The 26369-nt window shown below is 33.6% G+C and overlaps 1 protein-coding gene across 4 annotated transcripts; it reads left to right on the top strand.

Moving 5' to 3' along the window:
* Nucleotides 1–26362, top strand: LOC132749180 (solute carrier family 23 member 2-like). Of its 4 annotated transcripts, none has more exons than XM_060738889.1 (13): nt 1–193; nt 12600–12757; nt 13469–13569; nt 14853–14926; nt 16090–16271; nt 16704–16824; nt 17045–17201; nt 17437–17584; nt 21226–21331; nt 22472–22636; nt 23402–23510; nt 24472–24567; nt 25618–26362. In XM_060738889.1, the coding sequence occupies exons 1-13, from the start codon at nt 53–55 to the stop codon at nt 25803–25805; spliced, it is 1746 nt and encodes a 581-aa protein (XP_060594872.1). In that variant the 5' UTR covers nt 1–52; the 3' UTR covers nt 25806–26362. The 4 variants fall into 4 exon arrangements, with proteins under 4 accessions (XP_060594872.1, XP_060594871.1, XP_060594874.1 ...); XM_060738888.1 differs by lacking the exon at nt 1–193 and adding an exon at nt 7789–8084 and having other exon boundaries at nt 25618–26360; XM_060738891.1 differs by lacking the exons at nt 1–193; nt 12600–12757 and adding an exon at nt 13053–13075 and having other exon boundaries at nt 25618–26361.
* Nucleotides 26363–26369: the final 7 nt, after the last annotated feature.

Raw genomic sequence — 26369 nt, forward strand, 5'->3', positions numbered from 1 at the left:
AGAGGAGTACTTCCAGTGATAGCTCAGAAATATATTGAGAAATATATTGAACATGGAAAGTAATGATGGTGAATCTGTCAAGGTTAACACCGGTGTTGACAGCACGCAAAACTCGTGCACTACAAAGAGGATTCTTATATACGGCATAAATGTAAGCCCTCCGATACACGTGACTGTAATATGTGCTCTGCAGGTAAGAATCTTAAGTGCACTATAGTTTGTATGACAAATATGCTTTGATATATCATTTTTGCATATACAATGTATTGTATTTGACCACATTTAATTAATACGAAACGCGAGAAAGTAAGTCAGAATGACTCCCCCATTAATATTTTGAATCATGCATAGATTAAATACTATAATAATGGTATTATTTATGGGCAGATTTATTGTAAACTAGCGCCAACTATACAGGACAAAAGCACTTTTTGCAAAACTTAGCATGAAGCCGGTGTTGAATAATGCACATAGTAGTAAAGAAATAGAGTGCAAATAGGTATTCAAGGGAGACTAATCCAAATTTTTTCAGTTGAAAATTAGCACGTTGTGAATGCCCCTGATCTGGCCAAATCATGACATATTCCAGTATGATTACATAAAAATTAAATTATTCTTTCTTTGAACATATACTCGTATATACAACTTAAAAGGTTACGTCATTCATATTGTCAGTATCAATGTTTTTTTTATCAATAAAAGTATTTCATACAGGTATGATATTTATGTACTTGAACGCTAGGTTTATTAAACATTTAAACACTTCCAGGATCAATATGAAATTTTAATGCATTTAATTGTATTTAATTGTGTTCTTGCAACAAATATTTCATTTTAAATTCCATCAATAATAATTTTATTTGCTTTGACAGTCAAGACATTCATCAGTCTCATTTGTTTTATCATGTTTTTTTTTTTTTTTTTTTTTTTTTTTGTTTTGTTTTTTTGTGTAGTTTAACTTGCATTTTATCTGCCGCCATTTACCGTAAAAGTGTTGACTTCGCGAGTCAAATGATTCGTGTTCATTTATCAAGCGAAAATTACGTTCTCGCGAAAATAAAAATTGAGCCGCGTCATGACAAAACCAACATGATGCTTTTACGACCAGCATAGATCTAGACCAGTCTGTGCATCCGCGCAGTCTGATCAGGATCCATGCCGTTCGCTTACAAACCTTATTACAAGTAGAGAAACTGATAGCGAACATCATGGATCCTGACCAGACTGCGCTGGTCTGGATCTATGCTGGTCGCAAACGCATTATGTTGGTTTTGTCATGGCGCGGCTCAAATGATCTACAGTATAAATATCGTCCGATAATTTGGTTTTAATTACCAGCATAAAAATTTATGCTTATGGCTTATATAAAGTAATTGACCGTTCGTCCGTCTGGCCATGCGGGGTTTACATAAATCGGCAAGTTGGATGTATCTTATTCTATCTGTGGCAATGTCTTAATAAATTACACACCTACTTATCAGTACTAAGCGCATGATATTGACAAGTTAAAAACTAATGCTTCCATTTTTTTCCAAATTATTCCCCATTTTTTAGAGTAATGGGTCATTTCATTGTAGAATTTGTTATAAAAACCTTCTTCTTACAGTGTAGATAAAAATGGAGATTACCATTTCTGAGGTCAGATAAGAAATTTATATTGATAAAATGCTTTAAATTTTGGTTACATCCCTCCAAGTATCAAAATTGAAAATAGGAATGTTAATTTGTTTAAAATAATTATCCTCAAGCTATCCAACATTCTGTATGCATTCTACAACTGAAGGAACTATTAAAAGGAAGATTTTCCATTCCATCCCATATTGTCGAGTATGGGCCTTTTTTGATATGAGCCGCGTCATGACAAAACCACCATAATACGTTTGCGACCAGCATGGATCCAGACCAGCCTGCGCATCCGCGCAGTCTGATCAGGATCTATGCTGTTCGCTTACCAACTCTATTACAAGTAGAGAAACTGATAGCGAACAGCATGGATCCTGATCAGACTGCGCGGATTATGTTGGTTTTGTCATGACGCGGCTCATATTTTAATGCAAATTACTAAAACATTTCTTAGCTCACTCTTCTTGTATAATAGTTAATAGTTTGCATCATGAAATTGTCCAACATTCTAAAGGCTTGTTGCATACTAGCATAGAAGAACATTTAGATCAATATGTTCATGAACTTTTAAATAGCTTGCTTTACATTAAAGGAACTCAACTGAGGTTTTTAAGGCTAAAAATATAAAAGTTTAATTTTTCACATAGATCAACATAAGCACTTAAAACAACTAAGAAATACACAAGAAATACATTGAAAATCGTATGTTGTGCTATTCTCAGTCCTATGTGAGTGAAAAGCGTTTAAACGCTTTTCAATTTTTGGGTCATTTTTCACTATTATAATAATTATCCTGGAAAAACGGAACGAGCTAATGATCTGAAATTTTGCACATAAGTTATTAGTGTAGATCTTCATCAAATGGAGTAATAATCTCAAGGAATTATTTCCATTCCGTCATGTCAAAAAAACTCAGTGGAATCCCTTTAATGTTTTATAAACTAACACAATTTATATGTTTGCAAACCTTATATACGGGAATTGGATGCCCCGACCCATTTGAACCTATGATGGGGTAATGACATTATGTTCATCTAAGGGTATATCATGAGTGAACAGGTGACAGTCAAAATCAGTTAACATTTTGACATAATACCTATCAATTTTATAATTTGCCTCGCATGAATGATAAATAGCTCACGTGACCAATGAGACTTTTTTTAAATAAATATTCGACAGAATACCTGTAATGTTCAATTCATAAAAAGAGTTGGATTAGGCAGATTTATATTTTATTCCTAACATTTTCCAATTACTATTTATCTTTCACCATTATAATTATCATTCAATCTTAAAAAAATGTATAAGACAGCTTATTACACACACAATAAACATAATTTTATACAAAGCTTGCTTTATCTTAATTAGGGTTCTGTATAAAACAAACGATAATTGGAACATATTTCTTTAAAAAAAAAAAGTTTTTCATGCTTTTTAACTTAACAAAAAAGAGAAAAATAAACATGATTTCTTTAAAAAAATTAAAGCTATCAAGAAACTTCTTTCATAGAATTACCTACATTTTTGATATATCAAGTAAAATTGTATGCTGGATTAAAAAATAGAAATAAAAATATATGTTGACGTGTCAGTTTTATTGTAAACGGGCAGTTTCCATGGTTACCGCATATGCCAAATGTCAAAATTACCACGCTTTCTTAAGAAATATCAGTGTTTTACTAAATGTATTGTCATATATACAACAAAAACATGTTGTAATAAAAAATTCTTTTTCTTTTGATGTTATATTAAGTAAATGATACTGAATATGTTTTTAAAACAGGTTTTATAGGGCCATATTAATTATTTTTTCACTCGACTAACATTCCCGAACAGTAAGCAAGTATTTAGAAATTTACAAAGAAAATAATGAAATTCGAAACATTTCTTAAATATTATTTTTTATTCAACACTTCGTCGCCCTATTCTAAAAATGGTGTATCTACAATTTCCTCTTTTTTGGGAAAAAGGGGTTAAAGATTCAAGACTTTGTAACTTTTATTTAATAACTCTTAACAGTGTGGACTTCTGGATTGGTATTATCTATGTCAACATGTGATGAAAGGACTTTGTTATATACATTTACAATTTGCAGTAATTGAAAAAAAATGAAAAAATATTTGGAGATAGACCAAAAATGTTTATTTTTAGATAAAAAAATTACTCTAAAATTGAGTTTGCGGAGATATGACAAAGTAGGGCTAAAATTGTAGATACTTTTTGAGTTAGCATTTTTTAAGAGTAATAATTTTATAATAGAATATTAGAGCCCGTCTACACCTATCCAAGTCTTGAATGCAAGTATCATATTCTCTTGTATTGGATAGTGTAGACACCCTACTTGAATGAGTTTTAAAGAGAAATTATGTGACATCCAAGAAGATAATTCCTTGCAAGAAAGTTAGAACACGTTCTATTTTTCTACAAGTTTTTGGCTGTCAAGACACTGATAACACCGGTTTGACACAAAACATGTGCCCCGAAGGCGTGATAGTGTTGTTTTTCTATTATTTTCTGACTTTTTTGTTACTGATTCAGTGTTCATGATCTGTAAATTTTAATAAATGTATAAAATATCTTGGTCAGAGGATCATATCAATAAACTGATACACAGAAGAGCAAAAAAAATAAATAAGTTTTTCAAGTAGTCAAAATAGATTTTAAATGATTTTGTTCATTTAGTGAATAACTTTCATCAAATAAAGAACTTGCATCAATTTATCAGCTCAAAAAATATTTTTCTCACATTTTCCACTATTTTAAAAGAATTTACACATTTCAATTTCATTTACTCCATTGTCTTTAGCTAATTGCATCATTTTCCCGCTTTTTTATTCACATATTTTACAGAAACATGATAACATTGCAAAGACAAAGGTATAAATCCTGGACAATCTTAATTAGACATCCCAGTAAAAATTGTTCTTGATAAAATATTGAAAGGGCCATTTATTTACCTTATCTAAATGTGACATGTAAGAAACTTGAATAGATGTAGACACGGCCTTAGTAGATTTTTATATTCTAAAGAACATTTCCAGCCAGAGTGGTTGAACCGCTGACACTGAATCACTTTATCTTTGTAAATTACTATGTCAAAGTGTAAATTCATTCACGTGATCTCCAACTTGGGCCTTTCTCGATAATAACAATATAAAAGTGTGCCATAAAAAAAAGAAAAACAAACATTTCACAAAATTTTTAATCAATGAACTTGCTAAAACAAACTGACATATTTTGTACCATTATGAAAAATGAAATCATTGTAACCATCTAATATTGTGATTAAATGAATACATATCCAAATTATATTACCAACAACAATTTTTTTTTTAATTCACACAATTTAAGTCAATACCACATGCATTCAAAGTCTCAAGTATTGTTTGTGGTTTAATATCAACGTATGAAAAAATATCTGCTCAAGTTCTGTTCTTAACAATCTTTCAAGATTGCAAAATCGTCGTTTTCAAGATTTTACATCCAGTGAATTTTGCGATCTCCCATATTGGTGTTTGTCGCACAACGTAGATACTGGACATTCCATGAACAGGCTAATTCAAACCGAGCCGGCAACATTTTAGATCATGCCGTATTGTGCTTTAAGAATTCTGCTATTATCTAATAAATATAATCATTGATGACCCAGAGAACACTGAAACTCGCATGCAATTAAAATCTATGTTTGGACAAGACAGTGGTATTTCGATCCTATTGAAATGTTAAATATCTAAATCTTTTGTGAATATTTTAAGACTTGAAACAATGATTTATTTTAAACTGATGGCAAGTCAAAATTTCCCCACAGACTTGATGTTGTTGATATAAAATTCCATAGTTTTGTGGAAGTTCTGCTAACTCTAAGAGACAACATTTCTGTAAGGACAACGTCTGATAATATAAGTAAGTCTGACCTGAAATGGACATAATATTAGCACTAACAATTAAACAACAACAATGTTCGATACTCCAAATAGTTCCAAATAGTTCATACGAATATCCGAATATAGTTATCCGAAATTATGTGATTGTCAAATATAAAAGAATCCTAATACGATGAAACAAATACTAAAGCAAAATATAAATTCACTTATAAAACTTATAAAAGCTAAAATATATTACTTACATTCTTCAGAAATCATTTTTTAACTGTTACTTTCCTAGTTAGCTGGCTGATTTAGATACGATTGTTGTTGTTATCACTGGAGTTAGAACAATTATATTGTCAGGCCCCTTCAGGTCACATGACATATATTTTTCAACTTGATTGGCTGGCACGAAAGATTAGCCTAAAAGTGTTACATGTGTTGGTGATACGACGAAAAAAAGGCTAACAGCAAAGCTTTCCATTGGACATAGAACAAAATACAGACGCTATATCTACAAAAGTATGACGTAAATCTTTACATGTTTTGTTTTGGAGATAGAACAAACTAATACTAAAATAAATGTGCAGTTATCTCATTTTTGGTAAAAATGGAGTTAGGACATTTTTAGAATAAGGCGACGACTTTTAAAATATATCATTTTAAACTTATTTGCCCAGTTGTCTGCCAGTAATAAAGTGGCGACGCACTTTCGTCTATACCACAAGTGGGTGGGGTAACGCGCGCCGAATCATACTCAATGCTGTCGTACTAATGCTAGGAGAAATCCTTTATCTGATGTTGTCTAAACGACCTCTTATTCTTTTGAACCGATCTCCTCCTGAACATTTAGAAATATCTATTCTGTATTATTTACTCATTATTTGCTTATAGCCGAAATTTAAACACTTATCCGAGTACTATTCAACTTGACCTTCTTTTTGAAGAGTAATTATCCGTGATTATCTTTCTTGGAAGCGCATAACGATGCGCACAAAAAACTACCGAAAACGTCTTTAATTATTTTCAAATTAACAAAAACATAAATTTATAAAGTAACAAATAAAAACATTTATTTATTGACAGAATTCTTTAATATTTGATAGAATTATAAATTGAGAGATCTCCTACATTTTGGTGTAGTTAGGAGCCTATGTTTCCATGTATCTCCTTTCTAAGAGCCTCAACTGATAAAATATGTAAGATTTTCCTAAGTGGAGATTCTTTAATTTAAAATGGATTTTGTCGACACATTTCCCGTTAAGAATATACACGGTATTGCAACTTCATTCTTTGAACTTAAAGGTAATAATATCATATGATAAATTTTCACAGTGTTTGTGACATTTACATGTATATCATAATGATAAACAAAACATTTAATGTTTGTTGATAAATATTGTTTATATACGTGTCAAAATAATTCATAGTGATATAACTGAATTCACTTTTCTATATAACATATACATGGCACAACTAAAGTTTAAAAGAATGCAAATCTCATTTGATATACAGTGTTCCCTGTCGCTATGTCAAATAAAGTTGGTAATGAAACGCGTATTGCAGTTAAAAAATAAAGTATGAAATTCATTGGAACCATGATTACTGATTGTCAAGTTACGTTACCATGGTTGTCAGTTTTAAACAAATCACTTGTAACCTTCTGAATGATGGCCGTTATGGTAACAGACCTTTGACAACAGTAGGCAGTCTGAATTAGATTGCCCTTGTCTGTGTTAATAAGCGCCACTGGCTCACTCCAATATTTCGTAACCGAAAGATAAAGAAATTATGAATAACTGGTTATATCTAACTAATGTCTAAGGTGTAAAGCACGATACATAGGACCTAGGTCTTACTAAATTGTCAGCTGAGAACTTGTTATTAAATTTAGTTGCAATAGCTGGGGATCGAGCTGAAAATCCATATAGTATAACATTCACAGGCCAGGTTTTTTATCCGATGTCAAGAACTTAATGAGTGAACTTGAATGTTCAAACTATAAATGCAAAGAAAACTAGCGCCTGTGCAGGAAAAAGTATACTAGTACCTTCCGATTTCCTAAGGAATAGAGAAACTCGATATAATTATTAAAGTATCAATTACGGTATTATATTTATGTTGTAAATATACGAGAAGTCGTATAAATTCGAGATAGATATATCTGTCGGTACATCTTTTATAATTGATTAATATTAAATTATTTATTTATTATTTAAATATATATCAGTTTGATATTATAAATGCTGTGAAAAGTAGATAGTTCTATACAACGAATAGCATCCTACTTTCACTTGCCGTCATGGTAGAGCAGCTGTTCAAAACACGACATTGTTAATGTAGCTTTTAATGTACAAGTACATCAGTGCACGTGTTTCATTCTAAAACATTTTGTTTATATTAAAAAATAAATAATTCAAATCTTAAAACATGGAGTTGGAAAATGTCAACGGAAAAACTATCGCTGAAACAAATGGTTTAAGAGAAATGGAAACGCTTGTTAAAATGGAGGTTGGAAAACGAGCAAAATATTTGATTTACGGAATATCAAACGAAAATCCTCCAATTCAAGTGACGGTACTGTGTGCTTTACAGGTAAGATTAAATGGAATTATAGGAAATAAAAATGCTATTTAATTATTAACATGTATATAATAGAGACACCCGTTGATGATATTCTTTAAAAAGCATAAAAATATCGGAAGCAGTTAATTTTCCGTGATTTCCCGATTTCATCTTAGTGAACAATTTATTTCAATAATTATAAAAAAAAATTTTGTGTGTACCCGTTGACATTTTTGTAACCTATTTGAGATATCTTGATGTTTTTCTGTAATGATTCACAACCATTAAAATCTCAAATGACAGACATAAAGTTTGAGGAATTGGGTCAGGTCACCAGAAATTAAAGGTGTAATTTGATAATTTGACGATGTCGAAACTCAGATGGAAAAAAGACGATTCGCTTTATAAATTTATATGTATTCAACATTGCATATTATTCTATTTTGCGCAATATGCACACTCTCCGCGCTCCTGTTTGTTTGTTTGTTTGTTTTGGTTGGTTGGTTGGTTGGTTTGTTGGTCGGTCGGTCGGTCGGTCGGGCGGTTGGTTGGTTGGTCGGTTGGTTAGTTTTAACGCCTATCAAACAAACCTTTGGCTATATAAGACTCAATGTAAGAGTAGGAGAGATTTCTCCTCGTCTGAAGATCGAACCAGCAACCCCTAAATTGAAAATCCGATGCCCTCTATTGAACTGAGCGGGCGCACAAGATGGTCTTTGAACAAATTCATTTGTCAAACACATCAAATCAAACTGAGTCTGCAAGTTTCAACTTTACATAGCTTGCGTTGGATTTTTTTAGTGCCCCCACTTTAGTGGCGGGCATTTAGATTTACCCTTGTCCGTCCGTCATTCCGTCCATCCGTCCTTCTCTTTTGTGTCGCACGTAACTCTAAAAGTACTTGACCTAGAGTCATTAAACTTTACTGGAATGTTGATCAGCATGTGTAGTTGTGCAACTGGGTATTTTCGTGTGGATTTATACATATAATATTTTTAGAGTTATTTCCCTTGACTTAGTAAACTTTTGCAATTTTCAACTTGTGTCGCATGTAACTCAAAAAGGATTTGACATAGAGTCATTTAACCTTACGGGAAGGTTGCTTAGCATATGTCGTTGTGCACCTGGGGTTTCGCTTGTGGATTCATCCAGTATTTGTAGAGTTATTTCCCTTGACTTAGTAAAAACCGTTTCATTATGTTGTTATTTGTTCCTTCAGTGCTTAGTAAAAGATTTTTAGTTTTCAACTTGTGGCACATGTAGTCCAAAAATATTTGACCTAGAGTCATAAGATTGACAGAATAGTGGCGTGTGGGGGCACCCGTGTCCTATGGACACATTTCTAGTTTTTTTTTTGTTGACGGATCATGATTGCATTCAAAGATAATATTCATCCCCTCTACATGAGCAGATGTTGTTAAAACACTCAAGAGACATTAGTTTATAATAAAATCTTGCACGTGTAAATCATTACCTACTCTTAAAATCAAATTTAAGACAAATGTAATTAGAGTTTTTGAAATGCATAACTTAATTATCACATGTTAGATATACATGTATAAATAAGGCGTAAATTATTTCATTTGTGTAGATCGTGTCTTATGCAAGCTTAAATATTTTTTTTATTTTACAATATGTTTGCTTTATAAACCACTTTCTTAATTAAATAAAATTAATAACTAAAACAATTAATTAATAAACATAAGGAGGCGTTCAATGGCTTTAGAAAATTGTAACACAAAGAAGTCTTTCAGAAATATATAATTTTTAATTTCTGAAAACTGCAGGTCTACATTACGTGTTTGACTGTATTTTATATTGGCTATTCAATAATCACTTTATTAGCTATAGATACAATTTTAAAATCATTCGACCATTTGTATTTTCAAAACATTGTCATGCTGTGATTTCTATTCAATAATCAGTCAACCATAAAAAAACGACCCGAGAAAAAGAAGTAAAGAAATCTTTGTTCAGACAGTGTAGGAATTTTAATCATTAGTATATAAGATGTACCAGTAAGATACTTCCAATATCCCTAATAATTGTAATTGTTAAAATGTTAACATTCTCTTATAAAGAGTGGGTTTATGTAAGTTTTCTTTTGTACCAAACATTGTGTACCTGTTTAGGACAACTTCTTTCATAAAGAAGCTTTAACAATAAAACCGAGCATACAACATCTTCGTTCAGCCGGTGATAAGCACCATACATGCTGTAAAACCATTATTTAAACGCCATAAAACTAATGCGTGTCTACTCTATAGAAAGAAACATTAATGAGCCGCGCCATGACAAAACCAACGTAATGCGTTTGCGACCAGCATGGATCCAGACCAGCCTACGCATCCGCGCAGTCTGACCAGGATCCATGCTGTTCGCCTACAAACTCTATTACAAATAGAGACACTGATAGCGAGCAGCATGGATCCTGATCAGACTGCGCGAATGCGCAGGCTGGTCTGGATCCATGCTGGTCGCAAACGCATTACATTGGTTTTGTCATGGCGCGGCTCATTTATTTATCTCTGAGGAATATTGTACCTTTATGATAACTCGCCGAAACAGCGACAACAATTAAGAAGTACCAAATATCGAACATTTGGCATACATCGCACAGTCGTTTAAACTAGCACTTAATTAATACTAAAGATTTCTGAGTAGGTTATTCTTCTTTTTTTTCTTGAATGTACGTTGAATAGTTTACAACAACTCGTCTATAAGAAACCAACTCAAAATGTCACCCCATTAACTGAAGAACAAAAAGTTTGTTTGAGAAAAAATTCTGGAGAAAAAAAAACAAAAACTATTAACTCACGGTTTGTATCTGCTACATAGTACAACCATATGAATACATGACTTCATCTCTATGTTGTTAAAGCAGGATGACTATGTAATAGAAAGAGCATCGAAACACGAGGCTATCTGATTTGTACGAGGGGGGTGTAGCCCCCGAGTATTAATCAGATTGCCGAGTGTTTTGATGTTTATATGTACCTCATATATTGAGACCGTGAAAAATTACAATTAATAAATATTTCATTTTAGTAATTGGCTGTAGGAATGTTCCAAATCTATGAGGAATTTAACAAGCTAACTGAAATTCGCCGATTATCCTTTTTATAAAGATATTTCTTGGCCTTTGCTTACCCAGAATTAAAGTAGCGCGGTTTGTAAAATGAAAAAGGACTGTTACCAACCTACAAAGTCGCTGATTGTTTTTTTTGCCGCTTCGCCACTTAATATATAAGAACTAGAAAGTGCACCTTTCGTTTTTCTTAATACACACACAATTAATAATCATAATAATCCATAATCAAATGGTAAACAATTTGCAACGTGTTTACAAACTTGATCAATTTTAAACTTTCCATAGATTTAATCAGAAACCTGGAGCTGTGCTGTTTTAAATCTAGCCAAATAATCTATTAAAATAATATAGTAACAACGATGTCACCAATTGTATCGCCATCTAAGGCACTGTTCGTGTGCATTTTTGTTCATTCAGCAATTTTAGTTTTTATGAACATTTAAATTCAAGATCACATCCAAGAGTATGCTTTGTAAAAAAAGTCTTAATGTTTATACATCGTTTTACATCCAATAAATTTAATGTGTGACAAAAAAAAAACAACAACAACAACATTATACTGAACTTTAGTTTGAATAATTCTATCTCGGACGAAAAGTATTAATTTTCAAAGGGTTAGAATCGGTAGAATCTTTCAAATACATACTTATAAATAGTAAAATCTGAGGTTACTAGGATGGAGCATAATATTCGGAGAGATACAAATGAAATCGGACTCGGTGTTAATCGTCGACATGTCGAACTGTTAGACATTATGGCAAATATCGGAGAAGACGTTGTACAAGAAAAGCGTGATAGAGATAGATTATTGATCTACGGAATAAACGAAAGTGTTCCTGTTCATATAGCGATTGTATGTGCACTACAGGTATATATATCCTTGTGCTTGTAAGTTAAAATATGTAATGTTGAGTCTATATATAGATGTTCCGAAATTAAACTCAATTTGTAACACAGGGTACTTGAGGATTACGGTAAAATAGGGTTCTTCAGAAGGGGAAGTATAGATAAAAAAACATGTAAAGCACTTTTTTGAAGCTATTTTCACATGCTCACCTATGCGCGCCGACGATACATGCGTCGAGAGTTGAATTCGTGACTTTCAGTGCCTTGCTTCGTTCCGTGTTGGGGGTTAGGTCTTGCTGAAATTTGTTGGGGATGTAATTTTCCATCGTTTCTTCAGAAAACACCTTTAACTCTCAAGTATTCACAGCATTTCACTCCAGATTTAAACGAGTATTGGTACTCTTCACATTGCTGTTATTTCCATTTGACCCACGCCATGACAGAATCCATGCTGTTCGCTATCAGTTTCTCTACTTGTTACAGGGTTTGTAAGCGAACAGCATGGATCCTGATCAGACTGCGCGGATGCGCAGGCTGGTCTGGATTCATGCTGGTCGCAAACGCACTATGTTGGTTTTGTCATGATGCGGCTCGTTTTTTTCTTTCAGCAAGCGTTGCTAGCACTGTCTGGATCTCTGGTTGTATCACTGTTAGTTGCTGAAGCCGTCTGCGCTGAAAATGATCAAAATATCAAAGCTAAACTCCTCAGCTCAACTCTTTTTATGAACGGCATTACTACAGTGGCAATGAACTTGTTTGGAACAAGGTAAATTTAGCGTACGGTAATACTACAGTGGCAATGAACTTTTTTGGAACAAGGTAAATTTAGCGTACGGTAATACTACAGTGGCAATGAACATTTTTGGAACAAGGTAAATTTAGCATACGGTAATACTACAGTGGCAATGAACTTGTTTGGAACAAGGTAAATTTAGCATACGGTAATACTACAGTAGCAATGAACTTGTTTGGAACAAGGTAAATTTAGCATACGGTAATACTACAGTAGCAATGAACTTGTTTGGAACAAGGTAAATTTAGCATACGTTAATACAACAGTGGCAATGAACTTGTTTGGAACAAGGTAAATTTAGCATACGCGGTAATACTACAGTAGCAATGAACTTGTTTGGAACAAGGTAAATTTAGCTACATGGTAATACTTACAATAGTAATGAACTTATTTTGTACAAAGTGCATTTAGCAAATGGTATTGTGAACGTAGCAATATGTTTTATTTAAACAAGGTACACTTAGTAATTTGAACTGTTACAGTAGCTATAAACTTATTTTGAGAAAGGTGTATTTAGCATATAGAAATGTCACACTTGCAATAAATTGTTGGGTACAAGGTTCATTTAGAATATTGTAATGTCACAGTTGCAAAATACTTATTTTGAACAAGATTTGTTTTCACCATACATTCTAGATTTTTAACATAAATATAAGTGAACTAAACTTGATTATTATTTTTCAGGTTACCACTTTTTCAAGGCGCATCGTCTGAATATATTGTCCCCTTGTTACTTTTGGCAAATGACGGGAGTACATTTTGTTCGAGCGTCAAAACTGAAAGAGGTTAGAATTTGAGTTTCAATTTATATCAGTATTGGCTATGTAAAATTTCACATCGACATTATCATGATCATTTTATAAAACAACGTTCTAGTTTTGATGGAGGAGTAGAGTAACAAGTGCCAGTACATGCTTTGTGTATAGGAACTCCACTGAGGTCCAAAAAAAAAATAATAACATAAAAATCTATTTTTTTCATAGATCAGCTTGGGCAGTTCAAACAGGAAGATATGCAAAAGAAAATTAGCAAATACTCGGAAATTAATTGAAAAAATATGAAAATCGTATTGTTGTGCTATTCTTAGATTTGAGTGAAAAGCGTTGCTAATTTACTTTTATATTTTACAACTTGAATAATTAATCTAGTAAAAAAAGAGGGAGCAAACAATCTAAAATTTTGAACATGAATTATTGGTCTAAATCTACATTAGATGGAACTTTAATCTAAAAAAATAAATATTTCCAGTCAAAATACCTCAGCGGAGTTCCGTTTAGTTTGAATGATTAATTAACTGTGTGCCTGTCATCTAGCTTCGTCGTGTAGTAATTGGCGTCCATTTACGGGGTCGAACACAGGCAGCAACTGGTGTATGTCTTTCCTGTTATAACATACTATATTGGTATAATGTTACATGATGTTGCTCGGTGCTGTTGCGTTGATTAACTACTTATTTCTCGGAATCTTCCAGTTACAAAATACTTATGTCATACTTACGAAAGAGCAATAGGCCAACTATTAACTTAATTGGAGAAGTTTTTCCAAGAAAATTGCTAGTTTTATGCACAGTCAATTAATATTAAAATGCGGACTCGTGTGATAATATATTTGCGATATTGTATGTCACATTTTGTACCTGATAAAAAATGTAATCGTCAATTTGAAAACGAACAATAACGTTTTTATGAATATAATATACGGATATTATCGGATATGTTGTTAAGAAAAGCGCATATGGTACGATTAAGATACTCTTAATTCCAAGACCTAATTATAACTGCAACAACAAAGAAAAGCCATCTAATTAAGCACTATCTACCCCCACCCCCCCCCCCCCCCCCCAAAAAAAAAAAAAAAAAAAAAAAAAAAAAAGGGACATTACATTAACAAAAACAAAAAACATAGAAAATCGTACAGATACTGTTCTCTGAGATGGGAAAATGTATGACAATTATGTAAAACAAAAAAACAAAAACAAAAAAAACAACCATAATCTCTATGTAATCACGAAAATCGCCGACTGTCCTTGTTTAGAGAAATGTTTCAGAATATTAGTGTTTTTTTACAGCCATTGAAAGGAACATAACATCAAACCGGACAGAGGCACAACATGAACAGCTAGTTTACTCTAACATACAAGCGGTAATATTTATACCATTTTTTTCTTTTCTTTTTTAAGAAAACAAGTTAATATTTATGACACAGTTTTATCAAAACCATCTGAATAAAAAACGAGTGCGATAGTTTCATTTATTGCGTACTTTGAAAGTTCTGTTTAGAAAAAATGACATATTGTCCGCGTCCACATTTAATATGAAAATGATAAAGTTTGAATTAATTGAACTTTCAGTGCATTAGTGTGTCACTTTCTCACGTCTCTACATGGAAAACCAGATAGTAAAATACTTTTAAATAATTCAATAGTTTTGCTTTTTAAGATAACTTGTTTATACATTTTTAAAGATTTCTTTTCAACATATTCAGTGCAAACCCATTTGTTGTAGAATTTTATTATGTGTGATACTGAGAAGTAAATTATGATGTTTAATGTGTAAATTATTAATGTGTTTCCGTGTTTTAAGTACATTAGCGGCAGTATATACATATACCAATAGTCATATTATCTGGGGGGGGGGGGGGGGGGGGGGGGGGGGGGGGGGGGGGGGGGGGGGGGGGGGGGGGGGGGGGGGGGGGGGGGGGGGGGGGGGGGGGGGGGGGGGGGGGGGGGGGGGGGGGGGGGGGGGGGGAGGGGGGGGGGGGGGGGGGGGGGGGGGGGGGGGGGGGGGGGGGGGGGGGGGGGGGGGGGGGGGGGGGGGGGGGGGGGGGGGGGGGGGGGGGGGGGGGGGGGGGGGGGGGGGGGGGGGGGGGGGGGGGGGGGGGGGGGGGGGGGGGGGGGGGGGGGGGGGGGGGGGGGGGGGGGGGGGGGGGGGGGGGGGGGGGGGGGGGGGGGGGGGGGGGGGGGGGGGGGGGGGGGGGGGGGGGGGGGGGGGGGGGGGGGGGGGGGGGGGGGGGGGGGGGGGGGGGGGGGGGGGGGGGGGGGGGGGGGGGGGGGGGGGGGGGGGGGGGGGGGGGGGGGGGGGGGGGGGGGGGGGGGGGGGGGGGGGGGGGGGGGGGGGGGGGGGGGGGGGGGGGGGGGGGGGGGGGGGGGGGGGGTGGCAATTTATTTAGTGCCAATATTCATTTATGCATGTGAAAATTTCTGAAATTCGCCACGAATAATACATTTAAAAAGATTTATATAATTATATATTTTCTCTAATATTTCCATCCGGTATACATGTAGCTATATTTTATATATTTTTTAGCTACAAGGCAGCCTGATGTTGGCGGGTTTTATACACGCCTTCCTCGGTTTTACCGGACTGATCGGTGTCTTGTTGCGATATATCGGACCACTGACTATAGTACCAACATTGATGTTAATCTTCATCTTTATCGTTAAACCTGTCATCAATTTCGTTCAAGAAAGTTGGCCCATTGCTCTTTCGTAAGTATGAATTAAGAATATAAATTTTGTTCTACAAAGCTCATGTTGTAAGGGCGCATTTAGTTTGAATTAGATTTTAATGGTGCATATTTTTCTACAGTATATGAAGGTCTATTTAACTTAATTAGAGAAGTTTTCCCCACAAAATTGCTGATTTTATGCACAGTCAATTAAAATGCGGACTCGTGTGATAATATATTTGCGATTTTGCAAACCTATTGCAGTACGTTTTTGTCATCATTACATTTGCCATATTACATGGCATGATCACTTGGGGAAACGATTTAATTCTTTCTATCTATCAGTACTGTTTTCTTTTAAAAAATAAAAATAGCGTTAGCACACTTTATCAACAGGGTGGCAAGTGGCAACAGGGGAGTGGGGCAATGGCGGTCTCTTATTTAACTGTACAATAATACGATATACTTTCAGGACAGTTGCTTTAGGAGTTATACTTTCCCTGTATTTAGCCAAACACAACGTGCCTATACCTGTGTGGACTCCGTCCGGGGGCTTTAGGGTGATCCGATACCCTATACATCAAGTGTTCTCTGTAAATATCCTATTTCAAATTATTTTGTGGTATTATTGAAATGCACATAATGATACAAAAATAATTAATTTAAATAATAACATTTAATAATTGTACAAAACAAATCATAATCTTAAAAAAACTAATTAAATAACATTTAGGTAATTATTGTCGAGTTTGCTGCATTTCGTCAAATTTCTTACTAAATGATTTATAAATCTTATATACATATATCCTTCAGATTTTGATATCAATACTGTTGAACTGGGGACTTTGTGCAATCCTCACCTCAGCTGGTGTCTTCCCTGACGACCCTAAGGCTATTGGCTACAAGGCTAGAACAGACGCACGCAATGACGTCATAAGGGACAATCCATGGTTCAATATTCCGTACCCTGGTAATTAAGTTGATCCATTCAAAGGTTTAGGAGACCAATTAGCAACGTTGTTGATTGTTTAATATATATCTAATTTTGAAAATGAATTTAAACAAAAGATACACGAAATTGAATCTTTTTGTAAATAGAATAATCCTTTTAGTTACAAATTAATGGTATTGGTTATTCTAAAATTAAACACGTTGTATTGTGGTGTCATACATACAATAATAATTATCATTCCATTACGTCATAGGACAATTTGGACCAATCAGCTTTAGCGCTGCAGCTCTCATATCATTCCTCATTGCCACCTTGATATCCGTTCTCGATTCTATCGGTGACTATTACGCATGCGCAAGAGTATGCCGGGTACCTGCTCCTCCGAGTCACGCAGTGAATAGGTAATTAACTTCGTTTCAATAAAATTTACTATATTAGATACATTATACATAAAAAGTCAACCAAATAATTTTGAGTATGTGAATAGTTCACTTATTGATAAGTAAAAACTTCTAAATTGAACTTAAAATTTTGTTGTCGTGAATTAGTTAAATGGCAGGAACTTATTAAAATTGTGTTGTTAAATTTTACTGTCAAAGGAATACATATTATACGAGTATTACTATTACTTATTCTAATCAAAGCACTGAATGTACTGATGGGGAGGCTATGAGAGAATGTTTCAGACTTATAGTGTCTTTTCTTTTTGCTTAAAATATGCTACCAAAATAAAAAAGATATGCACATTGCGCTATTTATCCTTACTGTTGTGTTCAACCATTCATATATATGGTTAATGTGGTTGACTATTCATTTTGTTAATATTCCAGAACATTTCATTGAGGTCTACATTCGGACTGTTAATCATACAAATTTTGAAAAACCTAAACTGTCAATAATAAATGACATACCAGCAAGTATGACGACTGTTCATTATCAGATAACAATAACATTTTACAACTGACGGTTCCTTATCAAAATCACAGGAACTTGAAATTCTATCAAATAACCAATATTAATTATAATATCCAAATATACCCCCTATATACTATAAAAAAACACAAACACAGGAACTTGAAATTCTATCAAATAACCAATATTAATTATAATATCCAAATATACCCCCTATATACTATAAAAATTTTTATAGTATATAGGGGGTATATTTGGATATTATAATTAATATTGATTATTTGATAGAATTTCAAGTTCCTGTGTCAAAATATTCTAGGACTGTTCATCATAAATACTTTATGTCATTTTAATATTATTGAATGATAATAACAACTGCAAGTGATGCAACATTTTTATTGAACATAAAAATTATACACGTTTAGATGTACCATAATTTAGATCAATAAGATACTGTCTTGTGATGAATATTAATATTCATGCTCTACGGACAGAAGGTTGTCTTCTCCAGAAGCAAATCTCGAATAAAATCACGTTTCAGAAAATTATTCCCATTTCATTACTGACGGCGTCGGATAATATTAAAGCTAAATATATCTTGAAAAAATACATATCTGCAAAGCTTATTCAAAACTGAATCAACCTAAGTGAAAATTGATCAGGAAGTTATATCTTCTTTTTTTACCGCCAACCTGGGATGTACTATAACGTATGTTCCAGCGCCAACACTCAACCAACTAATGGTAGTTAATCGATAGCTTGTGTATTTTTAAACCTCACTAGCTTGAAATATATACTGCGGAAAATCTGTTGTTAACAGGGTGTGCGGTTATTACGTAGGGTTTTCCCTGTCGACCATTTCCTGCAAATAGATGAGAACACCGAAGCCGTCAGTGCTATGAATGATGTTATAAATGGCGTGTTTTGGAAGTTTTTGTTGAAACTTCTCCAATTTCCTCGAGAGGCGTGCACGTCGCGGAGAAGGCACACGGAAGGACATAGTCAAGTCATCATAAGTACCAGAGGTGATTGGTTGACCTGTCGTGACTTACTCTGGAGGTTTGGCGCTAATAGATGCCGTTTTTGTTGTCGTCAGTCAGAAAGTTGATGCCTTGACGGTATTGTCGTCTCCTTTACCACCAAAGAACGAAGAATGGGCTTCCAGGAAGAATCTGCTTGAAAAAGACGTCCCAGATGCTATAATCTCGGACATATGGTTATTCCGGCGCCGAGTATAAATAAACTTAAAACACACTGAACAACAACACACTCAACAACAACAACAACAACAACAACACATTTTCTGTAGTAATTTTTCAAGTGTTGTAAAATGAATAAGAAATTCCTCTTATGCCGCCGATTATTTTTAGAACACAAACATAAAAGTTCTTTTTTTTATTTTTCAAATAAACATTAATCACTTCAGCGCGCGCAAATATCGTTTTCAAATTAAAGTTTCGTAAGATATGTTAATGACTTCCCGATGCTCGACTGTAAGTAATTTGTATATGTATGCGTTTTTTTTTGTTTTTGTTTTTTTAATTAAAGCTTCTTATTCTTTAATATTTTTTATGTATCTCATAATCTGTATTGAAAATTTGAATTTTATTACACATGGACTATCAAATTATGATGTATGCCCTAGAATTGAATAAACTTTCTAATTACACAATACGGGGTCATACTGATCTTTGCGTCTTTCTCTGAAATAATTATTTCTTTGTTAAAACATATTTGACCACATATTTCTGTCAATTAACTGTACTTCCGATTTTTGTTGTACGGAAACACATGTTTCTATTTGTGTTTTCTAATCAATTCGAATCTATAATCAGTTTAATGGGATCACCACCGGGTAAACGACTACTAGGTACTTTGGTCATGTTTTATACCCCAAATATTTGAATGTTTCTATTGGGATTAAAATGAGCATAGTTAAGTAAACAACTGGTTGTATAAATCCCAGACCTGTCTAATTCTAATTATGAGATCAGTGAATATATAAGACTTTCACTACAAAATATTCCTAAACAAAAGAGCACATGTTTAAATTTATTCCTATACAAATAAAAGATCAGAGTAGGGATCTGTCAATTGCCAAATATACTTTTATGTTAAAAGTTTGATTAATGAATTATGTAAGATGAAAATATAAGTATTGCTTTTTTATTTTGCTAATGTAAAATGTAATATTGTGCTGGAATTTTGTCGGAAGGTCCTTATAGGGGTTTTGTAGTTAAATAGTTTTTTTTCGGCGATAATGGTTCAAGAATATAATGTTTCAAACTATATGCTCATCACCATCAGTGAATTTTTAGTTAAATGTATGCAAAATATTTACTAACAGCTATGATATAGCGGTTTATGACCGTTTTCCGCGTACAGCCTCCTGGGGTGTACTAATAAGTTAGTTTTCCTTAGTTATCACGCAAGCATGATCCATGTCTCTGATGTAAGCGACAGTTTACAATTATTTGTCTTTAAAAAATATTAAGGACTTTTAATGGTTTATAACAACAAAAGAACATGCATGATATTGAGAATACGGCATTGTATATACACCGGTCTCAAATATCGTCAGTAAGACCGGTGTACACAATGGAGAATACGGTGTTGGAACGTTCTAGTTAATGACCCGTCATAAACAGTTGGTCGCTGCGTAGTAATTGGAAAATTGTTATCAAGAATAATAAAGAATATTTGCCACTAAATTAAAGCATTTACTTACAAATTTTCATTTATGCTTTTTGTTAAAAAAATATTGATAAAGTTATTATTTTGAAGGGTTTTCATACCAGAACTATTTATTACAGACGTACGTAAACCTGATTACCGCGGCAGTATGACGTCACGGAGTAGTGATTTAAACAAAAATCAAGAATTTTTCAGAGAATTAATATCTTTACAAATTGCAGATATGAAATTAAAGAATGAAAATATTTTCATATTGTAAATGTCTGTGATGAGTGATGAGTCAGCTTAGAAAAGATCAAGGTACTATTTTTTGACCTGATTACCGCGGCAGTGACCTGATTACCGCGGCAGTAAGATTTGACGAACAGTTATTAACATTGGGTCGGCATAGCCTCCCCAAAAACAGCAAACATATAACTAATAAATGGTATTCCAGGGGCATATTGATTGAAGGTTTCTGCAGTCTTCTGTCAGGGGCTGTTGGGTGTGGTCATGCCACGTCGACAAACGGAGGATGTTTAGGGGCAATCGGTGTTACAAGAGTAAGCGCATACAAATCAATCATTGGCCTTGTAACGGCGACTTACTCTACCCAGAGACCAATGTGGACCAATAAATGCCGCATGGTTTTCAGTCATAACATATTTTGAAATCGTCCCTAAAGTAATCAAAGGGCTGCAAGCTCTGTGGTATTTTCTGATCCCTGCAATCTAAATCGTACTGTATATCTGTATGTGTTTTCCTGTATTTGTTTATTTTTATGTACTATAAGTCATCTTGCAGGGCACCAGAGTTTGATACATACGGAATTTTGCATAACTAGAGTTGCATCAAAAAATAATTTATGTTCATTTTTTATGATAGCCACACTTTATCCTTGCATATCGGGGCTATGTCCTTAACAAAGACACTAAAGAAAGGAATAAAAAAAAAATGTTGACTCGACTGGGATTTGAACACCTCTCACACACTAAACAAGCGCGTTACGCCTGCACCACGGAGAAGTTTTAGTATCAAAGCTGAATAATATCAAGTCATTCTAAATTTAGAATTTCCATTGCATTTCGGGTTAAGGTAATTTCGAGGTATTTTGTTCAGTTTAAACCTGTTGTTTAAAATTGAAGTAAATAATTCAGCAAAAATCTTCTCGCCCAAACAATCCAACATGTAGAATCTATATATTCCATTACTCGGCAGCCAGATTTATTTGTGTAGTATTTGGTAATCGAAATCGCTAAAATTAGCATGTTCATTGATTAAAATCATATTCATCCGCGTAATTTGTGAGTGTGCATTTATTGACAAATCTATAAGCCAACGCTACTTTAAAAGTTTGAAGATGTAGTAATTTGTTGGACACTTGTAACAAAAAATTGTTATTTCTTTTAAATTGCTGGTTTTTAAGCAGTTTTGAGTGAGAACTAATTTGCGTTGTTAGGACTGTTAGGAAATGTTGTGTTAGACCGTGGATGTTAGCTATGTATTCTCTGATCTGCGATCAGAAAATACAATAAATGGTTTTGACCAGATTGAAAGATGAACAAATTTATTTCAGATTCTTAATTTTCATTTACTACTATCAATTATGACTACATGTATCTTTAAAAAATTGTCTTGGATCGATTAGAATAAATATTGTTAAATATGGTCATTTCAATGAATGTTCTTTTGTTTTGTTGAAGGTTGCAAGTAGACAAGTGTTTGTAGTCTGTGGTATATTCTACATTCTTTTTGGAATATTTGGGAAGTTTTCGGCCATCTTCGTTACAATACCATATCCGGTCCTAGGTGGCGCTGTCATCGTCTTGTTCGGAATATTCTTCGGTGTGATTATATCTAATTTGGAGGTAAATTTATTATCACATGGAAACAATGGGAACTTTGTCATGGTTAAACTTATGAAAATAATCATTAATTTTACATGGTGATACATCAAATGAAAACATACTTTAAAATGTCCACCAATTAGAACAAAACATCTAAATATAAAGTTAAATGTAGTTTAATGTCTCTGATTTAAATAGCTATTTCAAATCGAACAACAACAAAACTAACTAATAATTTTCAGAATATTTTCCAACAATATCAATATTTTTTAGTTGGTTTGCTTATAATTTATGGTCTGAAAGTCACTGTTTTGTGAAATGAATGGTGAAATACATGCCATATACATGCTGATATAACATTTATGTTGATAATACATTATACTGTAGCCTGTGGACCAACATGTTCTTTCTTTCGATGATTTTGCAACGTTTGTAGACAAGACTGGTAATCTTGAATTCACAAAATACGTGTATCAATAGTGATGTGTTTCTTTACATTGATTACACCGATATTGACTATTGAGTTGTCATTTTGTTTCATGGAGACATTTTTTTTCTTTCTTGTAAAATGTTTCATATATACTCTTTTCTTTTCAATGCGCTCAAACAAAGGGAATTTTTTTAGTCATGATAGGGGGCGATGCCATTTGAAATAGGGATTTCGGCAAGGAAACACATATATGCCTGCAATTTGTTAGAAATCTATAGTCTATATATATTCATTTGAGAAACTGTACATGATACCTTTATTTATTATATACATAAAATACATATTTTCATGTTAAGGTTACTAAGATGGGATCATCACGTAATATGGCTGTATTAGGACTATCCGTGTTTATTGGATTAACTATACCTACCTGGGCACAATCTAAAGACAAACCAGTAGACACAGGTATGATATACGTATTTCTCTGCACATGCTGAACAGGCCCACTTATGGTAATTTTTGAACAATCAATTGAAAATTAAAAGGGTTAAATTTTGGACAATTAATTGAAAATTAAAAGGATTTCTATGCCAACAATACAAAAAAGAGCTACCACCAATGTAGAGCCTGACATACTGTATGGATGTACAAGATGGCTTGGCTTTATACTGGTGGCAAAGACATCACTTTCTGTATCAGCAGGCTCCGGGTTAAAAGTGAATGTTAACCACGTCGATAAAGAAAACATTTGTTTATGTGTTTGATCGTTTCATCTTTGAAAATAACAAGTTTTCCTTATCACGTACATTTATTTTTTGTATATATAATTGATTAACATTGTAACATTGTCTACATTAAGCCGCTTCAATATTTCATTAAATAACATTTTATTGACTAGTATTTTGATAATTATGAATAATTATGATCATGCATTATTATCTTTTAGATACACGTGAAATTTACATGTATTTATTTTTATAAATATTCATCAAGATTTTACCAGTCTCATGAATATTCATTTACTCCGTTGTAATTATTTAGTGAATATTCATTTGAATTAAATTGCTCTATTAATTGAATGTATATTTTTTTTAAAAAATGCGCGTATGGTACACTGTCTAAAAAAAACCCAATGTTTAAATTTTAAGAATACTTTATATTCTAGATTGATAATTTAGTTATATATTTTCGAATTATGCGATGATTTTAAAGTTCAAAGGGAGATAGCATATGTGGGTACATTTGAAAAAGAATAAAAATGAGTCTTTTCCCTTTACAGCGGATAAAGGATAATTTTTTCTTGACAATACTGTCCCTGGTAAGTTAAAAAAAAAACTAGACCAATAATGAATTCATGCATTCATAATCATACTTTATTCATTCAGTGAATTATTTGAATATTTTGGGGTTTTTTTTTCTTCTTCAGGGGATGAAGGCGTTGACAACATATTATCAATGTTATTGTCCAACCCCAACTTAATTGGAACTCTGTTGGCATTTTTTCTTGACAATACTGTCCCTGGTAAGTTAAAAAAAAACTAGACCAATAATGAATTCATGCATTCATAATCATACTTTATTTCTGGATTTATGGCAGCAATACGTTATCAAGCAATCGAATTATTTATAAAATTTGTAGAAATATAACTTAACTGAAAAAACGTCTCTGCAAATTAAAACAGAAGTGTAATTTTATTTTCCTAATTATTCTTATGAGATAACTACATGTAGATCTAAATAGTTCAGAAAATTTCACTGAAGCACTACTGTATGTGAAATTAAAACTTGAATTTTATTAGGAATAGATATTCCTGGCTTTGTCGCTTTTATTTAAATCGATTGATTAAACTGAGACTGTATTCAAATTAGAATTATCCGTGGACGCAGTTAAAATATATGATGGCATTTTACTAACTCTCTGACGTCGAATGTGACGTCATTTATTTGCAAGCATTATATCTACTTGGAAATTGTTACTTCTTTTTCTTTAGTGATTATGAACATGCCGGAAAACTTAATAATACTTACAAATTGGTTTTACAAATCAATAATTTTTTTTCTAGTTTTCTTTTATTTTTTTAACCCCATCTGCCTTCAAATCATAGCTAACAAATAACAAGAAGAACGGACGTGACGCTGCGAGTGAACGTCAGTTCGTTTTACTACGGCTTTGTCTGAACGCATTTATAAAAATGGGAAATGAGCAAGAAACACTTATTTTTGTTCTCTCTTTATTTTCGACATATTTAAATTTTCCAAATAAAAAGCAAATTCTAGCTATCTGTTTTTGAAATGTATAAATTAAGTAAACTATATGAGCCGCGTCACGACAAAACCAACATAATGGGTTTGCGACCAGCATGGATCCAGACCAACCTGCGCATCCACGCAGTCTGATCAGGATCCATGCTGTTCGCTATCAGTTTCTCTACTTGTTAAAGGGTTTGTAAGCGAACAGCATGGATCCTGATCAGACTGCGCGGATGCGCAGGCTGGTCTGGATCCATGCTGGTCGCAAACCCACTATGTTGGTGTTGTCGTGACGCGGCTCATATGATATTATATGGTTTAGGAACTCGTGAAGAGAGAGGAATCTTAGCATGGCAAGTGCCCCAGGATACGGAGACAGTCGAAGTAGATCCGGAAATGTACGACGAGGGATATGAAGTGTATGAACCCTTAGTCCCTAAATCGTGTTTGAAATGGAAGGTCATGAAGTATATACCTTTTCTACCATACCGGCCAAAACAAACGGACTAAAACATTTTTATAGTGACGTCAAATCAGTAAAGAAATACTACCAACCAAAGTGATTTCGGCATTGATATAAACCAACGTGTTATGAAAACAAATAATGAAAATGTGGACATCACATTAGTATATTAATGGTACAAAATAAATTTGTAAATTGTAATTGATTGCGGACTGGAGATATTTTCAGCAATTTAGATATACATGTAACATGAATTGTATTATTTGATAAACTTGTGTGATGGATTCGCCCAAGTTTGAATTTGGAACATCCAGGTTAGAAATATTTATCATTTCAATAGCAGAATAGGTAAAAAAGGTAGAACAAGAATGGAAACTGTGTAATACAAAGGTCGAAATTGAAAAAAAAAAGAAAAAAAGAGAGAGATTGATCTGACGTCACATTTAACATAATATGTGTAAAAGTCAATATCATACTGTGACTAAATATTTGTATCGCTGCTAAAAAAGCAAGTGCCTGTTTAGTTTGTATCTCACTGCCTCACTCACAAGTATCTATATAAATACACTATTTTGTTATCATATTATATGTATACATAAATAAATATTTTT

This window comes from Ruditapes philippinarum, unplaced genomic scaffold, assembly GCF_026571515.1.
Source record: "Ruditapes philippinarum isolate M1 unplaced genomic scaffold, ASM2657151v2 ctg6272_1_1_1_1, whole genome shotgun sequence".
In the NCBI taxonomy this organism is placed as follows: domain Eukaryota; kingdom Metazoa; phylum Mollusca; class Bivalvia; order Venerida; family Veneridae; genus Ruditapes; species Ruditapes philippinarum.